At 55.8% G+C, this 26,734-nt stretch overlaps 2 protein-coding genes across 2 annotated transcripts; both read left to right on the top strand.

Annotated features, from left to right (window-relative positions):
* The first annotated feature begins 787 nt into the window (after positions 1-787).
* LMAN1L (lectin, mannose binding 1 like) lies at positions 788-16,002 on the top strand. Its single transcript, XM_056128820.1, has 13 exons — positions 788-1,119; positions 4,821-4,975; positions 5,056-5,163; positions 5,250-5,308; positions 7,130-7,229; positions 8,551-8,671; positions 9,772-9,827; positions 10,302-10,434; positions 11,049-11,203; positions 12,603-12,670; positions 14,259-14,382; positions 14,958-15,085; positions 15,848-16,002. Exons 1-13 carry the CDS (start codon positions 939-941, stop codon positions 15,975-15,977), a joined length of 1,518 nt encoding a protein of 505 aa, XP_055984795.1. The 5' UTR covers positions 788-938; the 3' UTR covers positions 15,978-16,002.
* A 1,043-nt stretch (positions 16,003-17,045) lies between these two features.
* CPLX3 (complexin 3) lies at positions 17,046-25,025 on the top strand. Its single transcript, XM_056128818.1, has 3 exons — positions 17,046-17,323; positions 18,640-18,727; positions 24,707-25,025. Exons 1-3 carry the CDS (start codon positions 17,160-17,162, stop codon positions 24,929-24,931), a joined length of 477 nt encoding a protein of 158 aa, XP_055984793.1. The 5' UTR covers positions 17,046-17,159; the 3' UTR covers positions 24,932-25,025.
* The last annotated feature ends 1,709 nt before the right edge of the window (positions 25,026-26,734 follow it).

Genomic DNA, 26,734 nt, shown 5'->3' with positions numbered 1-26,734 from the left:
AACTTAATCCGGCTGGAAATTTACACAGGACAGTGAAGGAGCCAGAGAGATTATACAGGGGTAAGGCAGTTGCCTGGCATGTGGTGGTCCCAGGTTCAGTTCCTGGTACCCCACATGGCCGCTCAAGCACCTGGGCACCACTGGGTGTGGCCCCGAAACAAAGAAAAAATCCCCCAATCACTTGCCTTTCTTCCCAGTTGGTTAGTAAATATTAGACTGCAAGGCCCACAAGATCCACCCATCACTGATTTGTTCAGGTTTTTTTTCTTTCTAATGGCTGTGTGTGCGGGGGAGCATACCATCTGTGCTTAGAGCTTACTCCTGGCTCTGCGCTCAGGGAGCACTCCTGATGGGGCTTGGGGTGCCACGGATCGAACCCATGTCAGTCATATGCAAGGCAAGTGCCTACCTGCTGAACCGTTGCTCCAGCCTCCTGTTCTGTCTCTTAGAAGAGTGATGCAGGGAGGAAGCCAGGCTGCTTGGAGGCAGGAGTGTTTGAGACTTGGAGAGCAAAGCACTTCCTGGGTGTGGGGGGTGGGGGGGACGGGGACAGAGCAGGCTGCGGGGTGCAGGAAGTAAACAGGATGCTAAGTCTTGTCTGGAGGGGGCGGATCATCAGGGTCTGTCCTGGGATCCCTGAGCCCCCACAGCCGCTGCTGTAGGTGGAAGGATGGGACAGGGAGCAGGCTGCGCTCAGATTCAGAATCTGCAGTGCGCGCACACACACACACATGCACACACACATGCACACACACACACGTGGAGGTGAGGGCCAGGGTAAGGCAGAACAGGATGTGTGTGCTGGGCAGGGAGGGAGAGGACAGTGCCCAGAGCCAGCTCCTGGCTGCTCCCCAGCTCCTCCCCACCCTCCACCCACAGCCCCTCCCAGGCCATACTGCTCCCGAGCCGCCTGGGACCCAACACCAGATCCCTTCACCATGCCGCTGGCTATGGGGGCCCCCAGCCCTTTGCTCGGGCTTCTCCTCCTCCTGCTCCTGATGCCTCACAGCCCTGAGGGGGGCCGGCCTCCGCATCGAAGATTTGAGTACAAGTTCAGCTTCAAAGGTCCCCAGCTGGCGTCGCCGGGCGCTGGGATACCCTTTTGGAGTCATCATGGAGGTGAGAGGACATCTCAGAGGGTCAGGGGGTTCGGGGTGCTGGGACTGGGAGAATGGACCTGCCAGCACCAGCCCGTGCCCAGGAAGGGACCAGGCCTGGGGCCAGCAGGAGCCTGGGCAGCTTATGTGAGTTTTACCCCCAGTTACCAGCCTTGCCGCCAGTCTAGCTCTTTTTTTTTTCTCTCCTTTCTTCTTTTTTAAAATTAATTTTTTTAAATCATTTTTTGGGGGTTTCTCAGGAGTGATTCCTGGCTCTGTCTGCGTTCAGGAATAACTCCTGGTGGTGCTCAGGGGACCATATGGGATCCCGGGGATCAAACCTGGGTTGGCCGCGTGCAAGGCAGACACCCTGCCTGCTGTACTGTGGCTCCAGCCCCTCATTCCTTTCTGCCTGAGAGTCCTTCCCCTGCTTTCTCTGCCTGTGAAGACTCACACACACAGAGAATCAAGGCACTTGTTACGAGCACAAACGTCCACTCTTCTGATTCCAAGCTGGTGGACTTGGAAGCATCCATGAGAAGCAGCGGGGTTGCCTGGAGCAAGGTGTCCTCACAAGCAGCTGTCTGGGAGGAGAGGGCCCTGCCTTCTCAGTGCAAAGCAGGAAGGAGCACATCTTAGTGAGTGAAGACCTCATCCAGACCGGCCATCTGCTATGGGTCCTTGTTCCAAAATGAATTTTTATTTATTTATTTATTTATTTATTTATTTTGCTTTTTGGGTCACACCCGGAGATGCTCAGGGGTTGCTCCTGGCTCATGCCCTCAGGAATTACTCCTGGTGGTTCTCGGGGGACCCCATGGGATGCTGGGAATCGAACTTAGGTAAGCCGCGTGCAAGACAAACACACTATCTGCTGTGCTATCGCTCCAGCCCCCCAAAATGATTTTTAAATGTGTTTCTATTGTATCATTGGTTTGTTTTTGCTTGCTTGTATTTTGGGGGGGCCACAATCAGCTGTGCTTAGGGCTTAGTCAGTGGCTCTGCACTCAGGGATCTCTCATAGCAGTGATGCTGTCTTGTTTTTGTTTTTGTCTTTTGTTCTTGTTTTGGGTCACCCCAAGCTATGCTCCTGGCTCTACCCTCAGGAATTACTCCTGGCAGTGCACAGGAGACTATATGGGGATCAAGTTCTGGTCGGCTGCATGCAAGGCAAACGCCCTCCCTGCTGTACTATTGCTTCGGCCCCAACCCTGGCAGTGCTTGAGAAACCTTATAAGTTGCTGGGGATCAAACTGGTATCAGCTGCATACAAAGCAAGCACCCTTCGCCCCTACTTTATTTTGAGAGTATGGTTGTGCTCAGTGTCCACAAGTGCCACTCCTGCAGGATGGGCTGGGTTGGGGGTGGGGGGAGTGGCCGTTGGGAATGGAACCCAGCGTTTGAACATGGCTTAGGATCAGGTCAGGACATGGAATGAGTCCAGGAATATGCTCTGTGTGGGGAAGGGCATATCCTATGCTGCATGGAGATTAGTCCCCAAAGACTCTCGGGTGCCCTGCAGCACGTTGTCTGCCTGGCATATGCTCCAGTCTCCAGGCCAGATCCAGGGACACACATGGTGGGAGGAACTGGGCCAGGGCCTGGGTCCCAGCCTCCCAGCCAGCCAAGCTGAAAGAAGAAAGCATAGGACCAGACACGTCAGGGCAGATGAGAGGGAAGTGCTCAGAGGGCATCACGTGTAACTGAAGCCAGAACCAGGACTCTTTGAGATGAGGCTCTGGAGGCTGGCTCTGTGAAGACAGAGGGGACACAAGGGCTGTTCCTTGTTGCCACATGCCCTCCTTTCTCCAGAACCACCCAGGGATCTGGGTGCTGTCTCCGTCCACTATCCATCCACTCATTCATTCATCTTTCATTGTTAATGTCTTTGTTTTGTTTCGTTTGGGGGCCACACCTGGAGAAGGAGATTCTCAGGAATTACTCCTGGCTCTGCACTCAGGAATTGCTCCTGGCAGTGCACAGGGGACCACGTGGGATGCTGGGGATTGGACTCAGGTCGGTGGGTACACAAGGGTCCTGTGTACAAGGCAAGCAACATCCCTGTTGTACTATCGCTCTGCTCTTCACCGGTCCTTTCATCAGGTCCCACCCAGACCCAGACCCTCTGTGTCCAGCCCAGACACAGGGCTGAGTCCATTCAAAGAGCCCCTAGACCGCAGTGAGGTTCTCCCTGAACTAGTCAGGGGTCACTTCCTGCTGCCATTAAGTCACTTCAGTGTAATGTGGCTGGGGGCCAGAGCAATAGTAAAGCTAGGAGGGCACTTGCCTTGCAAGAAACCAACCTGGCTTCGATCCTCGGCACCTCATATGGATCCCTGAATCCCGCCAGAAGTGATTCCTGAGTGCAAAGCCCTGAGCATCGCCGGATGTGGCTCACCCCGAAGAAAGAAAGAAAACAGATGCACAGTGACTGGGACCCCTGCCTCAGGCTCAGCCTTGCCGAGCAAACAAGGCGGGATTAGCTGTCACCGGGAAGTCCTGGCAGGGACTGGGCTCTGGACCAAGTGCCAGGCTGGCAGGCTGGAGGGCTGCGGAGTCCCTGGGCTAGGGCTCCCTCCCCTTGGTTCCTGCCAAGCCTGCCTCAGTTTCTCTTCCCTTCCTTCCTTCCTTTCTGTTCCCCAACCAGTGATGTTCCTTGCTCTGCTCCCAGCCTGCACCCCCCCCCCACCCATCTCTCCTTTCCTCACCCCAGAACACTGTTGGTCACTCCAGCAGGAAGCCTCAGCCCCACAGAACCCCACTGAGTGTCACTCCACATTTCCACTGTCCTGAGCTTTCACCTTCACCAGAGACACACAAACATCTGCCTTGGTAGAAGAGTTGGTATTTTGGGATCAGATGGAGGCGCTGAGCTCCAGTCCACCCGGCTCCTTCACCTTCCTACATGTCAGTGTACCCATCTGTGCATCTCAGAGACTATTATGAGGCTCAGGGCAGAGACCCCAGAGGATTGGGTTTCAACTCCCATTCTTTTTCCTTCCTCATTTTTGTTTATTTGTTGTTTTCGGGCCACACCCCATGGTGCTCAGGGGCTATTCCTGGCTCTGTGCTCAGGAGTGACCCCTGGTGGTGCTCAGATGACCACATGTGGTGGCAGGGATTCAAACCAGGGTTGGCTGCAGGCGGGTAAGAGAGCCTTACCCCTGGTCTCTCTCTCTCTGGTCCTCCAGCTTCTATTCTTCTCTGGATTCTCATTTCAGAGCAGTCGCTTGTCATTCAAAGGCAGACTTGGGCCAGAGACAGCCCAGGGCTTATGGCACTTGCCTTGTAGGCAGCAGACCCAGTTCTATCCTTGGTACCCCATATACTCCCTCAAGTCCCACAGAGCATAGAGCCAGAAGCAAGCCCCTGAGCACAGCTGAATGTGGTTCCAAAACAAAAAATTTAAAAAAACACAAAAGTAGACCTTGAGGGCTAGAGCGATAGCACAGAGGGTAGAGCATTTGCCTTGCATGCAGCCGACCCGGGTTCGATTCCCAACATCCCATATGGCCCCCTGAGCACCACCAGGAGTAATTTCTGAGTGCAGAGACAGGATACACCCTGTGCATCACCAGGTGTAACCCAAAATGAAAAAAAAAAATTTAAATGTAGACCTTGATGTGTCCTCCAATTTCCTTCCAGAGCCCAGCTCCCCTCAGAGGGAGAAAACTCGGGGTTCAGGGGAGGGTGGGCCCAGGTCCTAAGCTTTGCCCCCTGCAGATGCGATCCCAGGCCTGGCGGAGGTGCGGCTGGCCCCCTCTCTGCGGAACCAAAGCGGGGCTGTGTGGAGCAAGGAGCCTGCCCTCTTCCCTGCCTGGGAAGTGGAGGTGCAGTTGCGAGTGACCGGGCCGGGGCGCCGAGGAGCCCAGGGCATGGTGAGTGTCCCCAGGCCTGGCCGAGGGCGTGAGCCGGGGTTCCACACACGGAGCCCTGACTGAGTAGCCGGTGCCCGCAGGCTGTGTGGTACACCCAGGAACGGGCCACTGGAAGCTCTGTGCTGGGGGGACCTGCCTCTCTGGACGGCGTTGGGATCCTCTTTGACTCCTCAGCTGGGGATGCCCTGGTGAGTGGTGCGCTCATGCCCAGCCCCCTACTCTGTGCTCCTGTGCCCCCTGTGCCCCCAGTTGATGGCACTTGTCACCCCTACAGAGCAGCCCTGCCATCCACGTGCTGGTGGGTGACCGACCCAGCGCCTCTGAGCCACCTCGGTAAGGGTCTGGTGGGACCGCCCTGCCCAAACCCCAGGGCCGGGAGGGACTCAGCACCCACCCCCACCTCTGTCGCAGGGACCATCTCCTGGGCTGTACTTGAGACCCCCCTCCTGCATGTCCTTTCTCAGGCAGGTCCCTAGTCTGGGGGCTCTTCCTGGAAACCAGCCCTTGGAGTCTTCAATTCAATGCAGCAACCCCAGTACTGGGGCCAGGGTAGGAGGGTATGAGTTAAAATACAGCAGGGTAGGGGCTGGAGCAATAGCACAGTGGGTAGAACATTTGCCTTGCATGCGGCTCACCCAGGTTCGATCCCCAGCATCCAATATGGTCCCCTGAGCACCGTCAGAAGCAATTCCTGAGTGCATGAGCCAGGAGTAACCCCTGAGCATTGCCAGGTGTGACCCAAAAAGCAAAAAAAAAATTTTTTAAAAATAAAAATAAGGGCTGGAGCGATAGCACAGCGGGTAGGGTGTTTGCCTTGCACGCAGCAGACCCGGGTTCGATTCCTAGCAACCCATATGATCCTCCGAGCACCGCCAGGAGTAATTCCTGAGTGCATGAGCCAGGAGGAACCCCTGTGCACAGCCAGGTGTGACCCAAAAAGAATAAATAAATAAATATAGCAGGGTAGGACTGGGTGGGGATTTGTCACACACCTCGGCCCAGCTGATTCCCAGCATTTGAGAAGGGACGTTACTAGCCCATATGAGAGGAGGACATCGGGGCCCAGCGCGGGCGGGTGCCTTGCCTGCCATCACACAGTGGAACTGCCAGCCTGCCCGCACCTTTTCTCCCTGTGCCACGTGGCGTCCCTGCCCTCCCAGCCCGCCCCCAGTAGTCAGCCCACTTGGTTGTTGTCTCTCTGCAAACCTTTCTGAGCTCATAACAATTAGAATAATTGCTGGCGTTTGTGGAGCGGAGCTGTGTGCCAGGCATGGGGCCAAGCAGTCAACAGGCGGAGTTGTGAGCGAGCCCTCGTAACAAGGTTATGAGCTCATTTCCATCATCCTCTGCATTTTAAAGACGGGGACAGAGCAATAGGACAGCGCGTAGGACGTCTGCCTTCCCCGAAGCCGACCTGGGTTTGATCCCCGGCATCGCATGCGGTCCCTGTGCACTGTCAGGAGGAGTAACTCCTGAGCATTGCCGGGTGTGGCCTTAAAACAATACAGCAAAAAAAAAAAAAAAAAGGCAAATAAAAAAAGGGAAACCTAGGAGCAAGTGGGGGAATGGGCTCGAGGTCAGAGCCAACGCCTGGGTGGCTGCCAGAGGGGGCAGTGACGTGGCCACTGTGATGGCCACTCTGTGATCCTGTGCCCTGAGAACCTCGGGACCCCCAGCCCCTCACAGTGCCTCCCCTGCTGAGAGCCTGTCCCATAGGGATGGGGTAGCAAACAGGTTCCACTGTCTTGGCCCCAATGTCCCCTTGACTTTCTCTCTCAAGTCTACCCACGGCCTTCTGGGCTGGCAGAGGGAGAGGAAAGAACAGGGTTCCCAGGCACAGGAGATGTGGGGCTTCAGGATGGAGGGGGATGGCAGGAGGGAGGTGGGTGGGCCTCAGAGAGTGAGGCACAGTTGGTCCGGCTCCCAGGCCCGGGAGAGGAGTCGCAGAGCAGCTCTTGGGCCCCTTGGGTAAGCCCCGCCTGGCACCCTGCCAGTCAGGGCTTGCTCCTCCCTCTTCCCTACGGGAAACCCAAGGCAGACCACAGGGACACGTCCCCTACCAGGTCACCCAGCGGGGGAAGGGGGGAGGCAGGGACACTGGCGACGGGCACCACAGCCCTGTGCATGGCCTGGCTGAATCCCAAGTGCCCGCAGGGAGGCAGCCAGCCAGGTGCTGGGCTCCTGCCACCGGGACTTCCGGAACCGGCCGTACCCCTTCAGAGCTCGGATCACCTACTGGGGGCAGAGACTGCGTGTGAGTAGCCCCCCTGCTTTTGCAGCTCCCCTGGGGGGAGGGAATGCCAGTCCCAGGACTTGGAACTAGAACTGCACTTCCCAGGATCCTAACAGACTCTGGCCTGGGATAAAGCGCAGCAAGCCTGACACAGACATGCCCCGCCCACAGACACGCCCCCACAAACGTGTGTCCCGCCCACAGACACGCCCCTACACCTGTGTGTCCCGCCCACAGACACGCCCCTACAACTGTGTGTCCCGCCCACAGACACGCCCCCACAACTGTGTGTCCCGCCCACAGACTCGCCCCTACAAATGTGTGTCCCGCCCACAGACACGCCCCTACAAATGTGTGTCCCGCCCACAGACTCGCCCCTACAAATGTGTCCCGCCCACAGACACGCCCCCACAAACGTGTGTCCCGCCCACAGACACGCCCCTACAAACGTGTGTCCCGCCCACAGACACGCCCCTACAAACGTGTGTCCCGCCCACAGACACGCCCCCACAAACGTGTGTCCCGCCCACAGACACGCCCCTACAAACGTGTGTCCCGCCCACAGACACGCCCCCACAAATGTGTGTCCCGCCCACAGACACGCCCCTACAAATGTGTGTCCCGCCCACAGACACGCCCCTACAAACGTGTGTCCCGCCCACAGACACGCCCCTACAAACGTGTGTCCCGCCCACAGACACGCCCCTACAAACGTGTGTCCCGCCCACAGACACGCCCCTACAACTGTGTGTCCCGCCCACAGATACGCCCCTACAAATGTGTGTCCCGCCCACAGACACGCCCCTACAACTGTATGTCCCGCCCACAGACACGCCCCTACAAATGTGTGTCCCGCCCACAGACACGCCCCTACAACTGTATGTCCCGCCCACAGACACGCCCCTACAACTGTGTGTCCCGCCCACAGACACGCCCCTAATCAAGCCCCGCCCACAGACACGCCCCTGATCTTGCCCTGTCCACATATACGCCTTTCTCATAGGCACGCCCCTGTATAAGCCCGGCCCGTAGACACGCCCATGCACAAGCCCCGCCCCAAACCACGCCCCTACTGCTATGCTCCTCCCACAGACTCGCCCCATATAGAGACACACCCACCCGTGGAGGACACGCCCATCCACTGAAGTCTCCGCCCTCCCAGAGCCTCAGTTTCCCTAAACTCTTTGGAGGTCTAAACTAAGATCAATGCTTCAGGCCCTCACCTCCTTCAACTCCCCGCTCAGGGGCTGTCTGTGCTCCTTTAGGATTTGCAGAGCCACTGGGTCAGGCAGGCACATCCCCTGTCCCACCATGAAGGCCTTGGTCCCTCTGTGTCCTCCAGGTGTCCCTGAACAGCGGTCTCACTCCTAGTGACCCGGAGGAGGTCTGCGCCAATGTGGGGCCCCTGCTTTTGGAGCCTGGAGGTTTCTTTGGGGTCTCTGCTGCCACCGGCACCCTGGCAGGTGAGGACCTTCCTTTTGGTTAAGGGTAAGGTCAGAGGAATGGGGCAAGGAACATGACCTCAAAGGCTGGAGCACTCCCCGCGAATGCGTGAGGACCCGGTTTCAATCCCCAGCACTGCATAACACTCTAGACACCGCCAGGTGGCGCTGTGATAGCCACAGTCCCTCACTAAACCCCACTAAACTCCATTGCCGTCAAAATCAGAGGCCAGAGAGATAGTTCAGAGGACTGAGTGCCTATGCTTGTAACGCAAAGACCTGCGTTCAATCCACTGCATCACAGGACCTTCCAACAAACTGGAGAGTGAATGCTGAGCTCTGAGCACTCTGGGCATACTTCCCCCCACCACCCTCCACCCCCCCCACACACATACCCCCAAAATTTAAAAAAAAACAAACAGAGAAGTTGTGTGGAATGAACCAGTTTGTACCCATTCTAAGAACTGAGGGCAGGGGGTGCCAAGGGACAGAGGGATGTATAGAAGATTAGGTATTTGCCTTGAATGTGACCGACCCTTGTCTCTCAGGAGTAAACCCTGAGCACAGTTGAATGTGGTCTAAGACCAAACAAAAAAATAGAAGCTGGAGGTAGGGGCCAAGCTCTTCCTCATCAGGTGCCTGCAGTTGTTGCAAATCTCAAGTAGGGTGTAACACAAACAGGTTTTGTTCCCATGTAGGCCCCATGAGTGCCCCTTGCTGGGACATGAGAGGCTGTGACAGGGGGTTGGCCCTGAGGGCTGGGTGGAGGGAGCAGCAGACAGTGGCAGCTGTAAGTGCCAGCAGTTAGCTCTTCAGAGTCTGGGCAACGAGAGCGTGGGGGGTTTCACAAGAGGAGACTCACCTGGGCAGGGCCAGGCTGCAGCTGCTTCTGCCTGCCTCTGCCTCGGCTCTCTCATGACTGCCACATGATCTACCCTCATAGTCCACTCCTCTGCTAGTCTGACCCTCACACCTTTCCAATGACGCGAGCAAGACAAGTGTCAGAGCTGCCCAAAGTGACCAGCTCTTCCTGGAACATCACAGAACCTGGGGGTGGGCTAAATGGCTGAAGTCAGGGCATGGGGCAGGGAACCTCCCCTCTTCTCTGCGTCCCTTTGCAGATGACCACGATGTCCTCTCCTTCCTGACCTTCAGTCTGAGTGAACCGGGCCTGGAGGTGAGGCCTGCCCTGGGCCTACCCTGAGGGTCCTGGGGGAGACAGCCCAGGCCCCTTCTCTGCCCTAGAAGCTTCTGCTCCCGCCCCCCACCCCCTGCTTGGAACCCATTCAGCTAAGGCCTTGGGCCAAAGGTGACCCAGAGCCAACACCCCTCAAGGACCTCTTGGGCTGCCTGGGAGCTGAGAGAGCACAGAGGGACCCTAACCAGCCAGAGGTGCTAGGGGGTGGCTGGAAGGGATGAGGCTGAAACAGCAGAGTTGCTGCCGGGGTGGGGCTCTGGGCAGGTGGGCCAGGCTGGAGACTGAGTTGAGGGAACCAGAGACAGCCATGTTCCTGGTGGCAGGCCAGGAGTGGGGGGATGAGGGGGTGGGGTCAGCTCAGGGAACGAACCGAAGGGGCTCTAAATCAGAGATGCCGAGTTACAGGAAGGCACTGGATCTCCGGCCTGTTCCTATACTGTCTTCCTCCCCCAGGCTCCCCAACCGCCATTCCTGGAGGAGGAGCAGCTCCGGCTGGAGAAGCAGCTGGAAGAATTGCGGGCAAGGCTGGCCCTGGACAATGAGGAGGACATGAGTCCAAATCAGAACTTCCAAGGCCAGGACGAGGGTAGGGCGGGGACAGAGACCTGCACAGGTGTCACAGGGTCCCCCTCCCTAGTGACCCCAATTCCTTTACCCAGGGGAGAAGGAAGCCCAAGGAGGATGAATCCAAGCAGGCCCTGGGTTTCCGTGCTCTGTTCTGTCCCCTCCTGCAGGCACATATTTCCAGGGAAAAATCTTTGGGGTGTGGGATGCTGCAGGGAATACAGCAAGTAAGATGCTGGCCTTGCGTGTGGCTGGCCCCGGACTGATGCTTGGCACTCCATAGTGTCCCCCGAGCACCGCCAGGAGTGACTGATGAGTGCAGAGCCAGGAGTAAACTCTGCACCGCTGGATGTCACCCCCAAATAAGAAAATGTTGGGGTATCTAGGGGGCCACCAGGTCCCCTCGATGCTAGGGTGCCAGGAACAAAAACGTGGGGTCCTGCCTGCCAGGCGTGTCCTGCAATCCTCTGAGCCATCTCCAGCCCTCCAGGGGAAAGTCTTGAAGGCAGGAGTTGCGCCTTTTGGGTGACCCTTCCCCCATCCCTCTCCAAGGAGCCCCCTCTTCTCAAAAGGTGGCTCTGTAGAACCCCACGCCCCTGAGCTGGCTGCCTGTGCTCAGCGCTGCCTCATTCCTAGGGGAGGAAAGATCCTTCAGCCTGGAGGACACGATCCGCAGACACGGCCGCATCCTGCAAACGCTCCAGGTTCTCTCGCACCAGCTGGCCCAGGCTGGCAGAGAATGGAAGCAGCCGCTGGGGTCCCCAGGTCAGGCTAGGCCTGAGGGAGTCTGGGTGAGTGACTCCAGGGCATCCTGGGCCCAGCCTGAGGCACGGAGAGCTCCCAGGGTCCTCAAGGCGCCAGTGGGCCGCTCTGTGCAGAAAGAGGGGCAGATCTGTCTTTGGATTCCTGTCTCCCCCAGGATGAGAGAGAAAATAGGGCAAGGGTGAAAGGCTGCAGGGCGCAGGTTGCTCAGCAGAGCGAGGCAGAGCAGGCAGCTGGAGCTCTGGAGAGAGGAGATATTCGAATCTGCAGACCAGGGACAGAAATAACCAGAGTGCTAATTTGCATGTCGCATCACATGTGATGCAGTTCACATGCAGCTCGCATCATGCTCAGATGCACCCGGATCCTCATTTCAGCTCCGTGGGGCCCGGCTGGCTTCGCCCACAGGGTGTCTTGGCCCTGAGAGGTCAGCCTCAGGCCAAGACTGAAATGCAGGGAAGATGCCGGCTGCTGGGCAGAGGGACCAGCTGCTCCTGTCCACTCTGGGCTCTGCCAGCTCGAGGTGAAGCTGGGGTGCTGAGGGCTGGGGGGTAAGGGGTCAGTCTCCAAGCCCTGGGTGCCTCCCGCCAGATTCCAGCTGCCTTAGAGAGCGGCAGCTACCTCTCTCCGTCTCTCCTGGCAGAAACCCAAGCACTGGCCCCGCTCGGACTGTGCCCTGCAGGAGGTGCGCAGAGGGGTGAGAGCTGGCCACTGTCTCCTTCTGGCACAGAATCGCTTTTGGAAAGGGGTGGGACTCGGGGTCACCACTGAGTAGGTGGGCTGTAAGCACCCTCAGAAAGTCGGCTCTGGGTGGCCAGAGTGATGGTACAATGGTTAGAGCACTTTGCCTTGCATGCAGCCACCCTGGTTCGATCCCCCGCACCCCATACAGTCCTCCAAGCACCGCCAGGAGTAACTGAGTGTAACTCTTGAGTGCAGAGCCAGGAGTAATAGCATTGCTATGTGTGGCCCCAAAACTTAAATAAATAAATAAAGATGGGGCTGGGGCTGGAACTATAGTCCAGCAGGTAGGACACTTGCGTTGTACCCAGCTGACCCAGGTTCAATCCCCAGCTCCCCATATGGTCTCCCAAGCCCTGTCAGGAGCCCTGTCAGGAGTGATCCCTGAGTACAGAGCCAGGAGTAACCCCTGAACACAGCTGGGTGTGACTCAAAAAACAACAAAAAGTAAAGTCGGGCCTGGGCTGGAGGGTGCCTTGCACTCAGCACACCTGGTTCTCAGATTCGGCAGTCCCCCCCCCCACTTGCTCCCCCTTTCCTCCACCCCGCTCCTGCGTGCAGAAAAAAAGGAAATGTCCCAAAAAAGCCAGGGAGCCAGGGAGCCTTCTGCCACCAGGAAGGCTGTTGTGGCCGTGCGGAATGCAGGCTCTAAACAAGAGCTCTGAGCAAGACGCTGTGCTCCTCCAGGACTCTGCCAAGGTTGATGCCCTGCTCCAAGGTCAGCGGACTCTGCTCCAGGCACTGGGGGAGATGCGGTAAGGACACAGGGGACGGGGCCCAGGGAAAGGGACGAGCCGACCCTCTCTGCCCATTGGCTTCTCCGAGCGAAGCCCCGCCCCTTTCCTCTGCGTGCACCCAATGGAGGTGGGGGGCGCTGGGTAGATTGGAACTTGCAGGGTTGCCGATATTGAAACGGACTCAACAATACGTTTTGGAAACCCTAGTTTTCTTTTTCTTTTGTTGTTTGTTTGTTTGGGGGCCACATCCAGCAATGACCAGGGGTTACTCCCAATTTTTATATCAGAGGGTCTTCCTGGAGATGCTTGGGTGACCATGCGGTGCTGAGGCTCCAAACCAGGGAACTCTTGCAAGCAAACCCTGCTCACTTGGTCCTTTGAGGGTCCATCTTCCAGGCCCCTGTTTTATAGACGATGATGTTTGTTTTTTTTTTTTTGCCACACCAGTGGTGCTCAGAGCTTATTCCTAGCTCTGCACTCAGGGATCCCTCCTAGAAGAACTCAGGGAACATTACGGGATGCCTGGGATCAAGCTCAGGTCAACTGTGTGCCAGGCAGGCACCTTATCCGCTGTACTATCACTCCTGCCCTGTTTTTCTGGGTTTTGTTTTGTTTTTGAACGTCCTAGTTTAAAAACCAGTCTCCCTGAACAAGGTCCCTCAGGCTAGCCCCCATCAACCACTTGCTCCCCAGGGAGATTGGCCAGTGGCATCCGAGCTACAGGGATAGCACCCAGAAGACATGTTCCGGGAGGCTCATGAAGGGCACCTAGGGTCAGGCCCAGAAGGAGCATTCAGTCCCCACTTTCACTGTGCCAAATCCAGCTTCCCAGTACCTCTAGCCTAGAACTGGGAGCAACTCAGACAGCCCCAGGGGCCTGGGGTCAGCCTGATGCCATGGAGAAGGAAGGCTTCGGTCTGGATACTGGATGTGGGATGTCCTGCCCGACCCCAGTCTGCATCTAGTCGCCTGAGGGTGGGAAGATGGGGAAGAGAGAAGAGCTGAATCCCCAAGGGGATGAGGCAGGGCCAGGGAGTCTGGATGTGAGCTAGACACTCAGCGTTAGGTGACCTCTGTCTGGGCTGAGCTATCTCAGGATCCAGGAAGAAGGTTTGGGTAATAAGACCAGCCCCAGGGTCAGAGAGGTAGTACATCAGCTCAGGTAACTTGCACGCCACTGACCCAGGTTCTTTTTACTGTTGTTTTGTTTTGTCTTAGGGTCAAACCTGGTGATGCTCAGGAATTACTCCTGGCTCTGCACTCAGGAATTACTCTTGGCAGTGCTCAGGGGAACATGTGGGCTGGTGAACTATATGGGAACCCAGGTCAGGTGCAAGCAAGGCAAACACCTTAACTCCTGTACTATCTCTCCAGCCCCCTGACCCGGGTTCTATCTCTGACATACCGTATGATCTCTCAAGATCCACCAGGTGTGATCCCTGAGCACAACTGGGTGTGCTTCCCCCCAAAAAAATAAACAAAAGAACAGCCTCCAGAGGGGCTTCTGCCTGTCCCACTCAGGGGCTTTTCTGGAAACGTTATGGGACATGGTCAGAGGAGAGTGGACAGTCAGGGAGCTGTCATCATTGGTTTTCGGCCCCCACAGGGATGCAGCTGCTCTCATGGCCTCGAGGGCCCAGGTCTTCTACCTGCCTGTGGGCACCAAGCATCACTTCCTGGAGCTGGCACAGACGCTGAGCCTCCTGCAGAAAGACCTGCGGGGACAGGTGGTAAGGCAGAATGAAAGGGCAGCAGTAACATGGGGGTCCCTCTCTTGGGGCGCGGGCTCAATCCCTTCTCTGAGCACTTCAGGGCTCGCCCTCCCCTAGGGGCCTGTGTTCGCGCTGTATCCCTGAAGGAACACAGCTCCCTCCTCCCCGTGCTCAGAGCCAGAGACCCCACAGTTCCACCCTCAATGACCAGTGGAAATTGGGAGTGGGCTGTGTCCAGGGTCCCTAAATTTGAGTGTCTGTGTCCCTGCTCCCCCATCTGCCCCTTCCCTTGCCCTCCAGAACACCCCATCTTTTGCTCTTTACTGTATTTACCTAGAAACTTCACCCCACCTCTACCCCCCCATACAGTCCCGGGCCCAGGCCTTCTCCACTCCTCCCATAGACTGAGCTGTGGGAACTGGGCAAGCTGGGAGGGGGTTTGGGCCTCTGCTCCTCTCATTCCCCCGAGGGACAGCTGGGCTGCGGGCCCAAGCCTGGGACAGGGACACAGCCTACACAGGGCCCAGGGTCCAGCTCCCCTCCCTCCTATGGTCAGAAGCTGACCCGGGATATTTGAATGTCCCACATTTCAGAAAGCAGCAGCCAAGGACCCCCGGCCAGCAGGCCGACTCTCAGGGGCCTCCCTGTGCCTCCGATCCGGCAGCTTCCTGATCTTCCTGCTCATCCAGACTGCAGGCTTCTTCTGCTACGTGCACTTCAGGTGTGTCTCCCCAGACCACCATCCTGCACTTCCCCCCACAGGCATCCCTCTGCACACAGGGGCACCTTAGCCATGGGACGGGAGAAGGTCTAGCCTGGACCACCATTGGCAAACAGCACAGCCTGGTCTAGCCTTAATTTGTGGCTTTGATGTTTGGGTGTGCTGAGGATCTCAGAAATGGGCCGTTGGTCTGTGTTGGTGGAGTTTCAAGAGAGATGAATCAGGGTGGCCTTGGTGGCTTGAGAGGAGGAGCACAGTGTGATAAGCTTTAAAGCAGATGGAGGGACAGAGAGATGGCACAGTGAGTAGGCCACCCTATATGGTTCCCTGAGCCCTGCCAGGAGTGATCCCTGAGCACAAAGCCAGGAGTAAGATGGGTACGGCCCGACCTCCCTCCACAATAAAATAAATCAAAGCAGAGTGGGACCAGGGAGATGGTTCCTCGGTAGAGCAGTTGACTTGCATTGTAAAGCCCTGGGTTTGATTCCTGGCACCACCGAAACACAGACAGTAAGAGACGGGAATGCATCCGGGTGGTGAGGGTAGCTGAGGCACAAGATGGAAATGATGACAGGAGTGGGGGTGATGCAAGAGTTCAGAGGTGACCAAGGGCTGAAGTCAATGGGATCATGGACCTTGAACGCCAGGGAGAAACTATGGCAGGCCAAAGGAGCCACAGAAGTTTCCAGAGCAGGGGAGGCTATGGTCCATTGAGTGTGGGAACCAGATCGTAAGTGCACTTCTTCTCTCCTCCGGCAGCAGACAGGAGCTGGACGAGAGCCTTCGGGAGTATCTGTCCTCGGGCCGACTTCCTTTGAGTCCTGTACCTCGAATTCCTAAGGCCCTGGGGATGCTGAGGAGGCAGCCGCCCACTTCCAGTGCACACGCGTGACCCGTTAGAGCCCCGGACGAAGATCTGCTTCTCATCACCAGGAAGAGTCTGGGGGGTGGAGGGCCTGGCCAGTTCCCTGGTCTGGTGGGCACCCAGCTCCCACCCTAGCTCCCTAGCTTCTAGGGTGCTTCCACCGTATTAAAGGGGATTTCTCACCCCTGCTTGGTTAGACTCGCTTACTTTCTCATTTTACCTTAACTCAATTCTTCCACCTCCTTGGCACAGGAACCTAGGGGCAGGCTCCAACCGGCCTGGAGACCCAAAGGAGGACCCAGAGACACCCCCTCAAGCCGGAAGGCCAGAGGGAGAGGGAGCCAGAGTAGAGCCAGGAGGACATTTGACCTTGCTCACGGCTGAACCAGGTTCTATCCCCCCCATAAGGGCCCCCAAACCCTCCAGGAGTGATCCCTGAGTACAGAGCCAGCAGTAAGCCCTGAACACTGCCAGGTATGCCCCAACGACCCCCCCCACTCGTCCTATCTCCCCAGTCAAATACAAACAAACAAAACCTGCCTAACTGCTCCCAAATTCACACACCACAAGGAGGACCGGCACAGCTGGCCTCACCATGGACAGTTCCCTCCCTGCTCCCTCCCTGCGGCTCTCCAGGTCAGCCCAGCTGGCATGTGACCCAGACCTAGCAGCCGTCATAGAGGCACCCCTCTCTGGTCTCTCATCCGGCCCCCAGCGCCATGCTCTCTGGGCAGCTGCAGAGGGGGCAAGGGGTGCGGGTAGGGCCCAGGGCTAGATTGTGCCCCCTCGCTGGAAGTGCCAGTTGAGAATCCTGGTCCGAGAGGAGAAGAAGGGAGGAGGGCAGGAGTGAGAAAGCAGTGTTGCCGGTCAACATCACTCAGTCTCCCTTGGCCTGAGGGATGACCCCCAGCCCAGTTGCCAGCGGTGCCCAGTGGACGCCGGGCGGAAGGAGGCACGTGGCGGAGGCAGCGGGGCGGGATGTGCAGCGGGCACGTGCTCAGCCCCGTGCCTGCCCGCCACCACCCCCAGCCAGGAGGGGTGCGGGGAGCTGGGGGCGGGCCTGGGCGGGCAGCGGGCGGGGCGGAGTGCGGGGCCGCCCGCGGCCGGAGCTGTCCGCGGAGTCTAGTGCTGAAGTGGCAGCAGACGAGGCCGGTGCCCCGGGCGAGGGGCCCCCTATCCGCACCCCCGGCGGCCGGGTCGGCGAAGACTATGGCGTTCATGGTGAAGACCATGGTGGGGGGCCAGTTGAAGAATCTCACCGGCAGCCTGGGGGGCGGCGAGGACAAAGGGGACGGGGACAAGTCCCCCGCTGAAGCCCAGGGCATGAGCCGGGAGGAGTATGAGGAGTATCAGAAGCAGTTGGTGGAAGAGAAGTAAGTGGGGATTCCTGGGCTCCGTCCGCCTTTCCCCCCCAGAGCTGTCCCTCCACCCAGAGGCCATCTCAGACCCCAGCCCTCCCCTCCTTCCCTACAGGTGACAAGGGGCTGGGATGTGTCCCTGGGCTGTCCCCAGAATCACCCCATCCCAAGCCCAAGACAAGCACCCCTGTTCCGCTCCCAGGGAGATGGGGGCAGGGTGTGTGGTGGGAATACTTGCTTTTCCGAGGAAACCGGTAATCCCTTAATCCGATCTGGACACAGCCAGTGTCTCCCCACAGGCCTTCCTCTGAGCCCGAGGCTCTGGGAAAAGGGGGACACCGAGGGGGCTCAGAGCCACAGAGGCTGACATAAGAGAATGTAGTGACCAAGACCATTTGCGCGCTTATGGTGGGTCAGAGATGCACCCGGGATCTGGATAGGAGCTGGACTCCTGGCTGTTCAGATTCCCATCCAGGCTTTTAATTTTACTTATTCTTCTTCTTATTATTATTATTAATCTCTGTGACTTTAAGATACTTCCTAAACCTCTCTGTGCCTTAGTTTTTATCTTCAGTAAAATGGGAATGCATGAATAAAGCAATGGCAAAGCAGGTACAGTGCTTGCCTTGCATACAGCCGACATCAGGTTTGATCCCCTGAACCTCATATGGTCCCCAAAGCCTGCCAGGACTAATCCTTGAGCATCACTGAGTATGAACCCCCCCAAAATTTTTTAATGCATGCAAGCCCCTTCCTTAGCAGCTAGCACCTGATACATCACTAAATGCTAGCTATGGTTATTCCCTTAAAATCCTGATAGACGGATTTGCCCGCTGCAAAATCTTATCCATATTTTACAGAAGAAAGTGATTTACCTATCAAATTTGGCAGTGAAGCCTGATGTAAACCCAGGTCTGTTCCCGAATTCTCCCCCCTTATACCTCCACCATCAGGGAGATTGTGGAGGCTCAGAGCTGGGGATTGAACGTGGGTTGGCCACGTACAAGGCAAGAGTCCTACTCACTGTAGTATCCCTCTGACTCCAGGCTCCGATCTCTTGAATGACTGATTCAGAAAGAGGACTCCTGTTATGGTTCGCAGAGATGAGCCTCTGCCCTGGTGACTCCGACAGTGCCACCCAGAGGCGGCGGCAACCACAAGGGACCTGCTTCCAGGGGAGATGGGGGAAGTAGGGTGCTAAGTCCTAGAATCTTCCAGAAGGAGGACAGTATTGCAGTGCTTCGCTATAATGCAGAAACTCCACCTGCCAGGTCCTTGCGGCCCTTCCTGTGCTCTCAGCCCTCGCCCTGACTCTGTCCCCGGCCCCATAGGATGGAGCGAGACGCGCAGTTCACACAGAGAAAGGCAGAGCGCGCTACGCTGCGGAGCCACTTCCGGGACAAGTACCGGCTGCCCAAGGTAAGAGAAGGCTGAGGACTGCCAGACACAGTGGGACCCTGAGTCTCCACTGCCCCATTCACTCAGGGCTCCTTCCAGTCATTCATCCACTCATTCACTCATTCATTCATTCAAGGGTGTCTGGCGTAAGCTTGACATGGAGAGGAAGCCTGGCCTCAGAGATCGACACACTTGTCAATCTTGGTCCTGCAGCTGGACCAGATCCCTTCTTGCCTCCAGACCTACTCTCCAGCCCCTAGATGTCCACCCCACCCCACCCCCCCAGGGAGTGATACTGCCAGTGGCTGCTCTCACATGGCTGGCTACGGGTCAAACACCAAGGGAATGAGGCTCAGAGAGGCTGGGCTTGACGGAGGATGTAGAACCACTGAGTGATGGAGCAGATAAAAGGTGACATTCCTAATGCCCCTTCAGGCTCCAGAACCTTCTGTCTGTCTGCCGGAATGTGGCATTGTCTATAGAGAGCAAAGTTTCCCCCGCGGTTGGCCATGCATCCAGGGCGCTGTCTGCATGGATGTATCTGCTTTTTTTTTGGGGGGGGGTCACACCTGGCGATGCACAGGAGTTACTCCTGGTTCTGCACGCAGGAATTACTCCTGCGGTGCTCAGGGGACCATATGGGATGCTGGGAATCGAACCCGGGTCAGCTGCATGCAAGGCAAACGCCCTACCTGCTGTGCTATCTCTCCAGCCCCGATCTGCTTATTTTGAGCCCTGAGGAAGGGACTGAGGCACAAGTTACTCCCAGTGGCCAGAACTGAGCTAGATACCAAGGGGGAAACAGAAGCCCTTTGCCAGGGTGCTCCTGACCTTGATCTTGCACTTGAACTGCAAGCTCAGATATGAGAAGTTCACTTATTCAGCAAATGCTTACTCCCTGTTGCTCCTTTCAGCTTGTTGTATGGGGGGGGGGCATCATTCCCAGAAGAGCTAAGGAGACCATGTGGTGCCAGGGATGGAACCTAGGCATCCCACATGCAAAGCATGAACTCAGCCCTTTGACTTTCTAGCTCTGTAGATTTCAGTCTTTTGGATTTTTTGGTTTTGTTTTGGACCACACCCAGCAATGCTCAGGGGTTACTCCTGGCTCTACATTCAGGAGTATACTCTCGGTGGTGCTCAGAGGACCATAAGAGATGCTGGGGATTGAACGTGGGTTGGCCATGTACAAGGCAAGAGTCCTACCCACTGTAGTATCCCTCTGACTCCAGGCTCCGATCTCTTGAATGACCGATTCAGTGCAGAAAGCCTTCATTTCCAGAGAGTTACCAAGTTAACCCAACTAAGAGTGGAATCATTCTTTAAATGTTTGTGCTAAACATGGGAGCCACGTGTTCCCTAGGAGAACCCTGAGGTCAGTGGGAGAGGAAAGCCGCGACTGTCACTGAGTTCAGCTAGAAGGCTCCAGGCCCCCAGAGGGGTAGGGAAGCCTGATGGTGTGTCCGGAGAGCAGGAATGCTCCCATAGCTTTTTTTTTGTATTTTTGGCGACACCTGGTGGTAATCGGGGCTTTCTCCTGGCTCTGCGCTCAGGGATCACTCTTAGAGGTCTCATGGGACCATATGGGGTGCTGAAACCAAACCCAGGTGAGCCATGTACAAGGCAAGCACCCTATCCAATGTACTCTGCCCCCTGTCAGTGGAACATGAAACCCAGCGAGCCCCTCCCTAGACATGTGGGCAAGTTTCCTACACCAGTGGGCTGAGTTTCCCTCTTCTTATTGGTTAAGGGGAGATCATAGTCCCAGGGTCAGAGAGAGAACTAAAAGCACCGGTTCAATGCCCACCTGCCACAGGTGTGTGAGGACTGGTGCCCAGCACCCCTGTAGCTCAGTCCCTCGGTGTTAACCATCATCGGCACCTGCTGAGTTTAGGCTTTTCCACCTTCTTACCCCTGTAGATTGGCACCAGTTTGCGGGCTTGTGGTTGGAAATACCATGGTGTTAAGGAGTGGTGTCTTCCTTACACATCAGCAGGACTTTCCTGCCACCAGTGTGTGGACCAGAGGCTAAAAGTCACTGAGTGAGTAGGTGGGATCAGGCTAACTCCTGGAGAGGTCAGCTCAAGGCCTGACTTAGAAATAGAGGTGAGGGGCTGGAGTGATAGCACAGCAGGTAGGGCATTTGCCTTGCACGTGGCTGACCCGGGTTTGATTCCCAGCATCCCATATGATCCCTGGAGCACTGTCAGTAGTAAATCCTGAGTGCATGGTCCAGGTGGAGTAGCCCCTGTGCATCACCGGGTATGACCCAAAAAGCAAAAAAAAAAAAAAAAATAGATGTGAGGGGCTGGCTGAGCAATAGTACAGCAGGTAGGGCATTTGCCTTACATGTGGCTGACCTGGGTTCAATCGTGGGCATCTCATATGGTCCCCTGAGCACTGCCATGAGTAATTCCTGAGTTCAGAGCCAGAAGTAACCCCTGAGCATCACCAGATGTGACTCAACATGTAAAACACACACACACACGCACACACACACACACAACAAGGAAGAAAGAAAGAAAGAAAGAAAGAAAGAAAGAAAGAAAGAAAGAAAGGAAGGAAGGAAGGAAGAAAAGTACTAGGAATCCAGGTTCAAAGGTCCAATTTGGGAGTGGAGAGATCACCATAACATTCTAAGAATCTGGGTGCCAGAGACATAGTACAGCAGGTAAAGCGCTTGCTTTGCATGCAGCAATCTGGTTGGACTCCCCAGCACTGCATATGGGTCTCCTCTGTCCTCCAGCACCACCAAAAATAATCCCTGAGCACAGAGCCAGAACCAGGAGCATAATCTTCGCATAACCAGGTATGGCCCCCAAACAAAACAAAAAATAGAATCTGGGGCAGGAGTGATAGTACAGTGTTAAGCCCGGCATTCTGACTTCCCAAGCGGCAAGATGGACAGGGACATGAACACAATAATGCAAAATCAGTAGGAGTTTTATTCCAGTATACTGAGGTCGCGCAACCTCTTATAGTCTAGTTCTCCCTCTTGGAGAACGCGGCAAGCTACCGAGAGTATTCTGCTTGCACGGCAGAGCCCGGCAAGCTCCCCATGGCGTATTCGATATGCCAAAAACAGTAACAATAATGGGTCTCATTCCCCTGACCCTAAAAGAGCCTCCAATGCAGCACCATTTGGAAGGACGAGTAAAGAGAGGCTGCTAAAATCTCAGGGCTAGGGGCTGGAGCAATAGCACAGTGGGTAGGGCGTCTACGTTGCACGCGGTCGACCCAGGTTCAATTCCCAGCATCCCATATGGTCCCCTGAGCACTGCCAGGAGTAATTCCTGAATGCAGAGCCAGGAGTAACCCCTGTGCATATCCGGGTGTGACCCAAAAAGCAAATAAATAAATAAATAAATAAATAAATAAAATATCAGGGCTAGGACAAATGGAGACGTTACTGGCACAGTCAAGCAAATCTATGAACAATGGGATGACAGTGATACAGTGATACTGGTGTCAACTATCTCACCCACAGAGTGTCGCTTTTTTTTTTTTAATGTAGGAGTACTGCTATTTATTCAGCCACTGATTAGCTGATTGAATTGGGCATGAACTCCATCTTACTTTCTTTTTTTTTTTCATTTTTTATAATTTTATTTATTGAGAGCCTGGCAAGCTACCGAGAGTATCTTGCCCGCACGGCAGAGCCTGGCAAGCTCCCCGTGACATATTCGATATGCCAAACACAGTAACAACAAAGTCTCTAGTGGAGACGTTACTGGGCCCACTCGAGCAAATCGATGAACAACGGGAGGGCCTTTACCTTTACCTTTTATTTATTGAATCACTGTGAGAGCAGTTACAAAGCTTTTGGGTTTAAGTCATACAATGAAACACCCGTACCTTCACCAGTGCCCATTCTCCACCAAAATAAACCCCAGTATACCCCATCCCACGCCCTCCCCCTACCTGTGGGACAGACAATTTCCACATTACTCTTTCTCTACTTTGATTACATTCAATATTTTGACACCAGACCCACCATTATTATTTGAGATTTTCCCCAACACTCAGATCTGCTGAAAAGACAACAGTAGACAATTTGTTTTCTATTGCTGGTTATGAATAACATATGATGTCGCGTGGCTGCAGTAGTGGCTGAGCGATTTTGAAATTCCAAAATTTTAACGATTAAATCTGGAAGGATTTCTTCCAGAACCTGCTGGGTTCTGAGATTTGTTCCTGAATCTCTTGGAACTTGATCCATTAAGCAGCTTGATTAGGAGCCAGAAAAGCCATTAGTGGGAGGCGACTCGGGGTCTCGTAGGGACAAGGAGGAAAGGGCCAGTTCCACCCCCATCCCATGAGGCCCTGCATGTTTCATCACTGAGGGCCCAAACCTGACTGTCCAATGGCCTCTAGAGGATGGCGGCCATCAAGCCACCTACGGGGAGCAGGCAGAGGGACAGCACCCTTTACCCCCTGGAATGGCCCGGAGACACCGGAGACAGTAACCTACTGCAGGGTCTGGACGCATTTCTGCCAAAAGCCACTGGGTTCCGAGATTGGTTTCTGAGTCTCTGGGATCATGGCCGTTAAGTAGCTTGATCAGGAGCCAGAGACGCCGTTCGTGAGTGGCGACTTGGGGTCTCATTGGGGCAGGGAGGAAAGGGCTGGCTTCACCCCTATCCCGTGTAGGCCCCATGTGTCTCATCACTGTGGGCCCAAACCTGACTGTCCAGTGGCCTCTGGAGGATGGTGGCCACCGGGCCTTCAGGGGGAACAGGTCAAGGCACAAAATCTATTCCCACCTGGGGTGGCCCAGCACCTGTAACTTACTGCAGGGACCGGACGCATTTCTACCTAAAGCCGCTGGTTTCCAAGATTTGTTCCTGAGTCTCTGGGGTCATGGCCATTAAGCAGTTCAATCAGGAACCAGAGAAGCCTTGCCTCCAGTTATATAGCTGAGCTGGAGGTGGCTTGTGGGTGTGTCTCCCACATACCTATCTTTTGGCCGTTTACTTTCTTGATAAACTTTGCCCCAAGTTGTTGGGGTCTGGCCAAAGGCACAGCAGCAATTTTGGGGTATTTGGAAGTCTGAAGGCGCCATCAGGCTGTTGTTGCACTCGTCTTTCAGGTACAGACTGACCTGCTGGTGGCACCATACCCCCCAGAGTGTTCTCTTGATAGCGACCCCAACTTCAGGCAGCAAGCGGTTTATATAGGGTTTGATTACATAGCAGTACATGCCTTATTGTTTCAGAAAAGAATCTTACTTAGTTGCCAAACAAAGGTGTTTTGACAAGTGTCTAGGGTAACAGTGTTTAGGCAACAATTAAACAATAATTTTTAGTATCAGTACCAATTTTATGATTACATAGGCTTCTTGTTCTTTTTTTTAATTTTTTTTTTTAATCACACCCGGCGATGCACAGGGGTTACTCCTGGCTCATGCACTCAGGAATTACTCCTGGCGGTGCTTGGGGGACCATATGGGATGCTGGGTATCGAACCCGGGTCAGCTGCATGCAAGGCAAATGCCCTACCCGCTCTTCTATCGCTCAAGCCCTTCTTGTTCTTTTAGGGTTAACAAAAAGCGACTTCTGGGGCATTGTGAAAACTGACTAATTGAACCCCCTTGCTGAGCCCAGGAGCTTTCCCAGGTGGGTTCAGGTTGGCTAGTTACACATTGTTTTATTGCTGGGAAACTGAATCTGTTTCAGTTCCAGGATCTGAACCTGAGGCCTACTTGATTTTTCTCATTTCTGCCGCCTGTTATGGCATCAGTTTTGTTCTTACAACAGCAGGCAGGGTGTTCAAACTGGGTTTGATCCCTGGCATCCCATTACGCCCCCCGAGCACCACTGAGTAGTCCCTGAGCACAGTCAGGAGGAAGCCCTGAGTACTGCTAGGTGCGAGCTCCCACCAAAAAAACAGAAAGAGAATTTAGGAGCCTGAAAGGGTTCAGGAGGTCCAGGCCTCCTCCTTGTCCCCTAAACTTTGGACCCTCCGGATTGTCAGCCTCGCTGCTTCCTTTTTCCCTTCCAGAATGAGACTGACGTGGGCCAGATCCAGCTGGCAGGTGGTGATGTGGAGCTGCCCCGGGAGCTGGCCAAGATGATCAAGGAGGACACCGAGGAAGAGGAGGAGAAGGCGTCGGTGCTCGGGCAGCTGGCCAGCCTCCCTGGCCTGGACCTTGGCTCCCTTAAGGACAAGGCCCAGGCCACAGTGGGGGACCTCAAGCAAACAGCTGAGAAGTGCCACATCATGTGACTCTCCCCTGGGGGTGTCCCTTGGGGTGGCCAGGAGGCTGGGTCCCTGAGGGTTCGGAGCGCGTCCACTCGCAGGGGCCCTGGCTCCATCTCACTTGCTTCCCCTGCCCTTCACGGCCCTAGGACCCTGCTTGCCTTATTCCGAACTTGCTTTCTGCTCTCTCCCTCTCCCCCGTGTCTCTCACCCCTGCCCTCAGGACCCACCCTCCCTAGTCAGCCTGGGGGGCCTCCTGGCTTGCTCCCAAGTTCTCGCACACAGAGGGACACCCAGGGGCCGCAGCAACCCTGCCCCGTGGAGAGGCCCGCAGCCTGGCACACTCGTATCAGCTCCCAGGTCTGTCGTGCCTCTGAGTGGCAGCAGATGCTGGGACAGTGTGAGCCCCTCACGCTCTGCCCACAGGAGGCCTGAGGACCCACTTTTGTCCTCCTGGAAAACAGTTGGGCTCTCGGGGTCTTAACTCCTCCCTCTACAGTGGACACGGCCTTTCTAGCACGAGCTCCCCGGGCCCGAGTGAGGCCGAGTGCCCAGGGAGCAGCAGCTCGAGGGCCCCGGGCCTTCTCTTTCTGTTCGCTCCCCGTAGAACTCCCTCCAGATTCCGTAGCTGCATCTGCTCTCTAAGCTCGGTGAAAAAAATAAAAACGCCAATAAATGTGCCTCCGACTTCCTTCTTCCCTTCAGGAGTCTAGGGGGTCAAGGCCCCCCTCCTCCTGCCTGTGACCTGACCTTTGCCTCCTCACCCCCAGCTTCACAGGAGCGTCAGCCCCTCACAGGATGTCTAAACCGGGGCTAGTGAGGCCAAGGACCAAGCGCGGGCATCGCACAGGAGAAGCAGGTGCAATCCCCAGGCCCCCAGGGCCCCCAAGCACTGCCAGGGGCAACCCCTAACACTGAGTCAGGAGGAGCACTGCCAGATGTGCTCCACCCCCACCAGGAACAAAGACATATGGTCGAGTTCTGCCTGCACTCAGATCGACATGGGGTCCGCCCATCAGCTGAGCACCAGGTCCAGCTTGAGTGGATGAAGCTGCTCTGGGTTTGGGGATGTGACCACACCCATGGGGATGGATCTAGGGAATATGAGGCCCGAGACCATTGCAGGAGAAGCCCCAGCTCCACCACAGCAGGCCGGCCCCCCTCAGCTCCCCTCAAGAAATGGACGGTGGAACAGATCAGGGACAGGCCAGTGTTCTGCCTGGTGCTGCTGTGTGACTAAGTAGGGCACTTACCCTCTCTGACCCTGCTGCCCCTGTGAAATGCAGAGCACCCCTGAGAGTGTTTCAAACGGTGACTATTGGTAGTGGTAGATTGAGAGTAATTCATTATACATATGTGTATACGTAGTTTTTGTTTGTTTGGGGGCCACTCCCGCCAGTGCTCAGGGCTTACTCTGGCTCTTACTCTCGTGCTCAGGAATCACTTCTGGCAGGGGTTGGGGAGCCATAGAGGCTGCTGGGGGTCCAACCCAGGTCAGTTGTATCTAAGACAAGTGTCTGAACCCTGTGCTAGCGCTCTGACCCTGGCAATCCACTCCATAGACAATCCATCCTATTCCTTCTGGCCCTGAGAATTCTTCAAACAAGCAAACAAACCAAAAACCCGGAATCTGAGAAACAGCACAGTGGATACATGCTGTTTGATCCCTGGCACCACGTATGTGCTGCAGGGGGGGTGAGCACAGAGATGGGAGTAGCCCCTGAGCACTGCCGGGTGAAGTGGGGCCGGGAGATGTTCAAAGGGTAGCTGGGATCCCTGGGCTCCATCCTGGCAGTGCGGGAGCAGGCTCCTCATGTAGCACCGGGAATG

Source organism: Sorex fumeus, unplaced genomic scaffold, assembly GCF_029834395.1.
Source record: "Sorex fumeus unplaced genomic scaffold, SorFum_2.1 ptg000067l, whole genome shotgun sequence".
Classification (NCBI taxonomy): Eukaryota; Metazoa; Chordata; class Mammalia; order Eulipotyphla; family Soricidae; genus Sorex; species Sorex fumeus.
This window is presented reverse-complemented; position numbering and strand designations above follow the sequence as displayed.

What these genes read in the sequence shown, in the direction of transcription:
- CPLX3 (XM_056128818.1), top strand. Translation starts at nt 17,160, where the DNA reads ATGGCGTTCATGGTGAAGACCATGGTGGGGGGCCAGTTGAAGAATCTC. An exon ending in AAGCAGTTGGTGGAAGAGAA is followed by an intron (nt 17,324 to 18,639) that starts GTAAGTGGGGAT and finishes CCGGCCCCATAG; the next exon opens with GATGGAGCGAGACGCGCAGT. An exon ending in ACAAGTACCGGCTGCCCAAG is followed by an intron (nt 18,728 to 24,706) that starts GTAAGAGAAGGC and finishes TTTCCCTTCCAG; the next exon opens with AATGAGACTGACGTGGGCCA.
- LMAN1L (XM_056128820.1), top strand. Translation starts at nt 939, where the DNA reads ATGCCGCTGGCTATGGGGGCCCCCAGCCCTTTGCTCGGGCTTCTCCTC. An exon ending in CCTCAGCTGGGGATGCCCTG is followed by an intron (nt 5,164 to 5,249) that starts GTGAGTGGTGCG and finishes TCACCCCTACAG; the next exon opens with AGCAGCCCTGCCATCCACGT. An exon ending in AAGACCTGCGGGGACAGGTG is followed by an intron (nt 14,383 to 14,957) that starts GTAAGGCAGAAT and finishes CCCACATTTCAG; the next exon opens with AAAGCAGCAGCCAAGGACCC.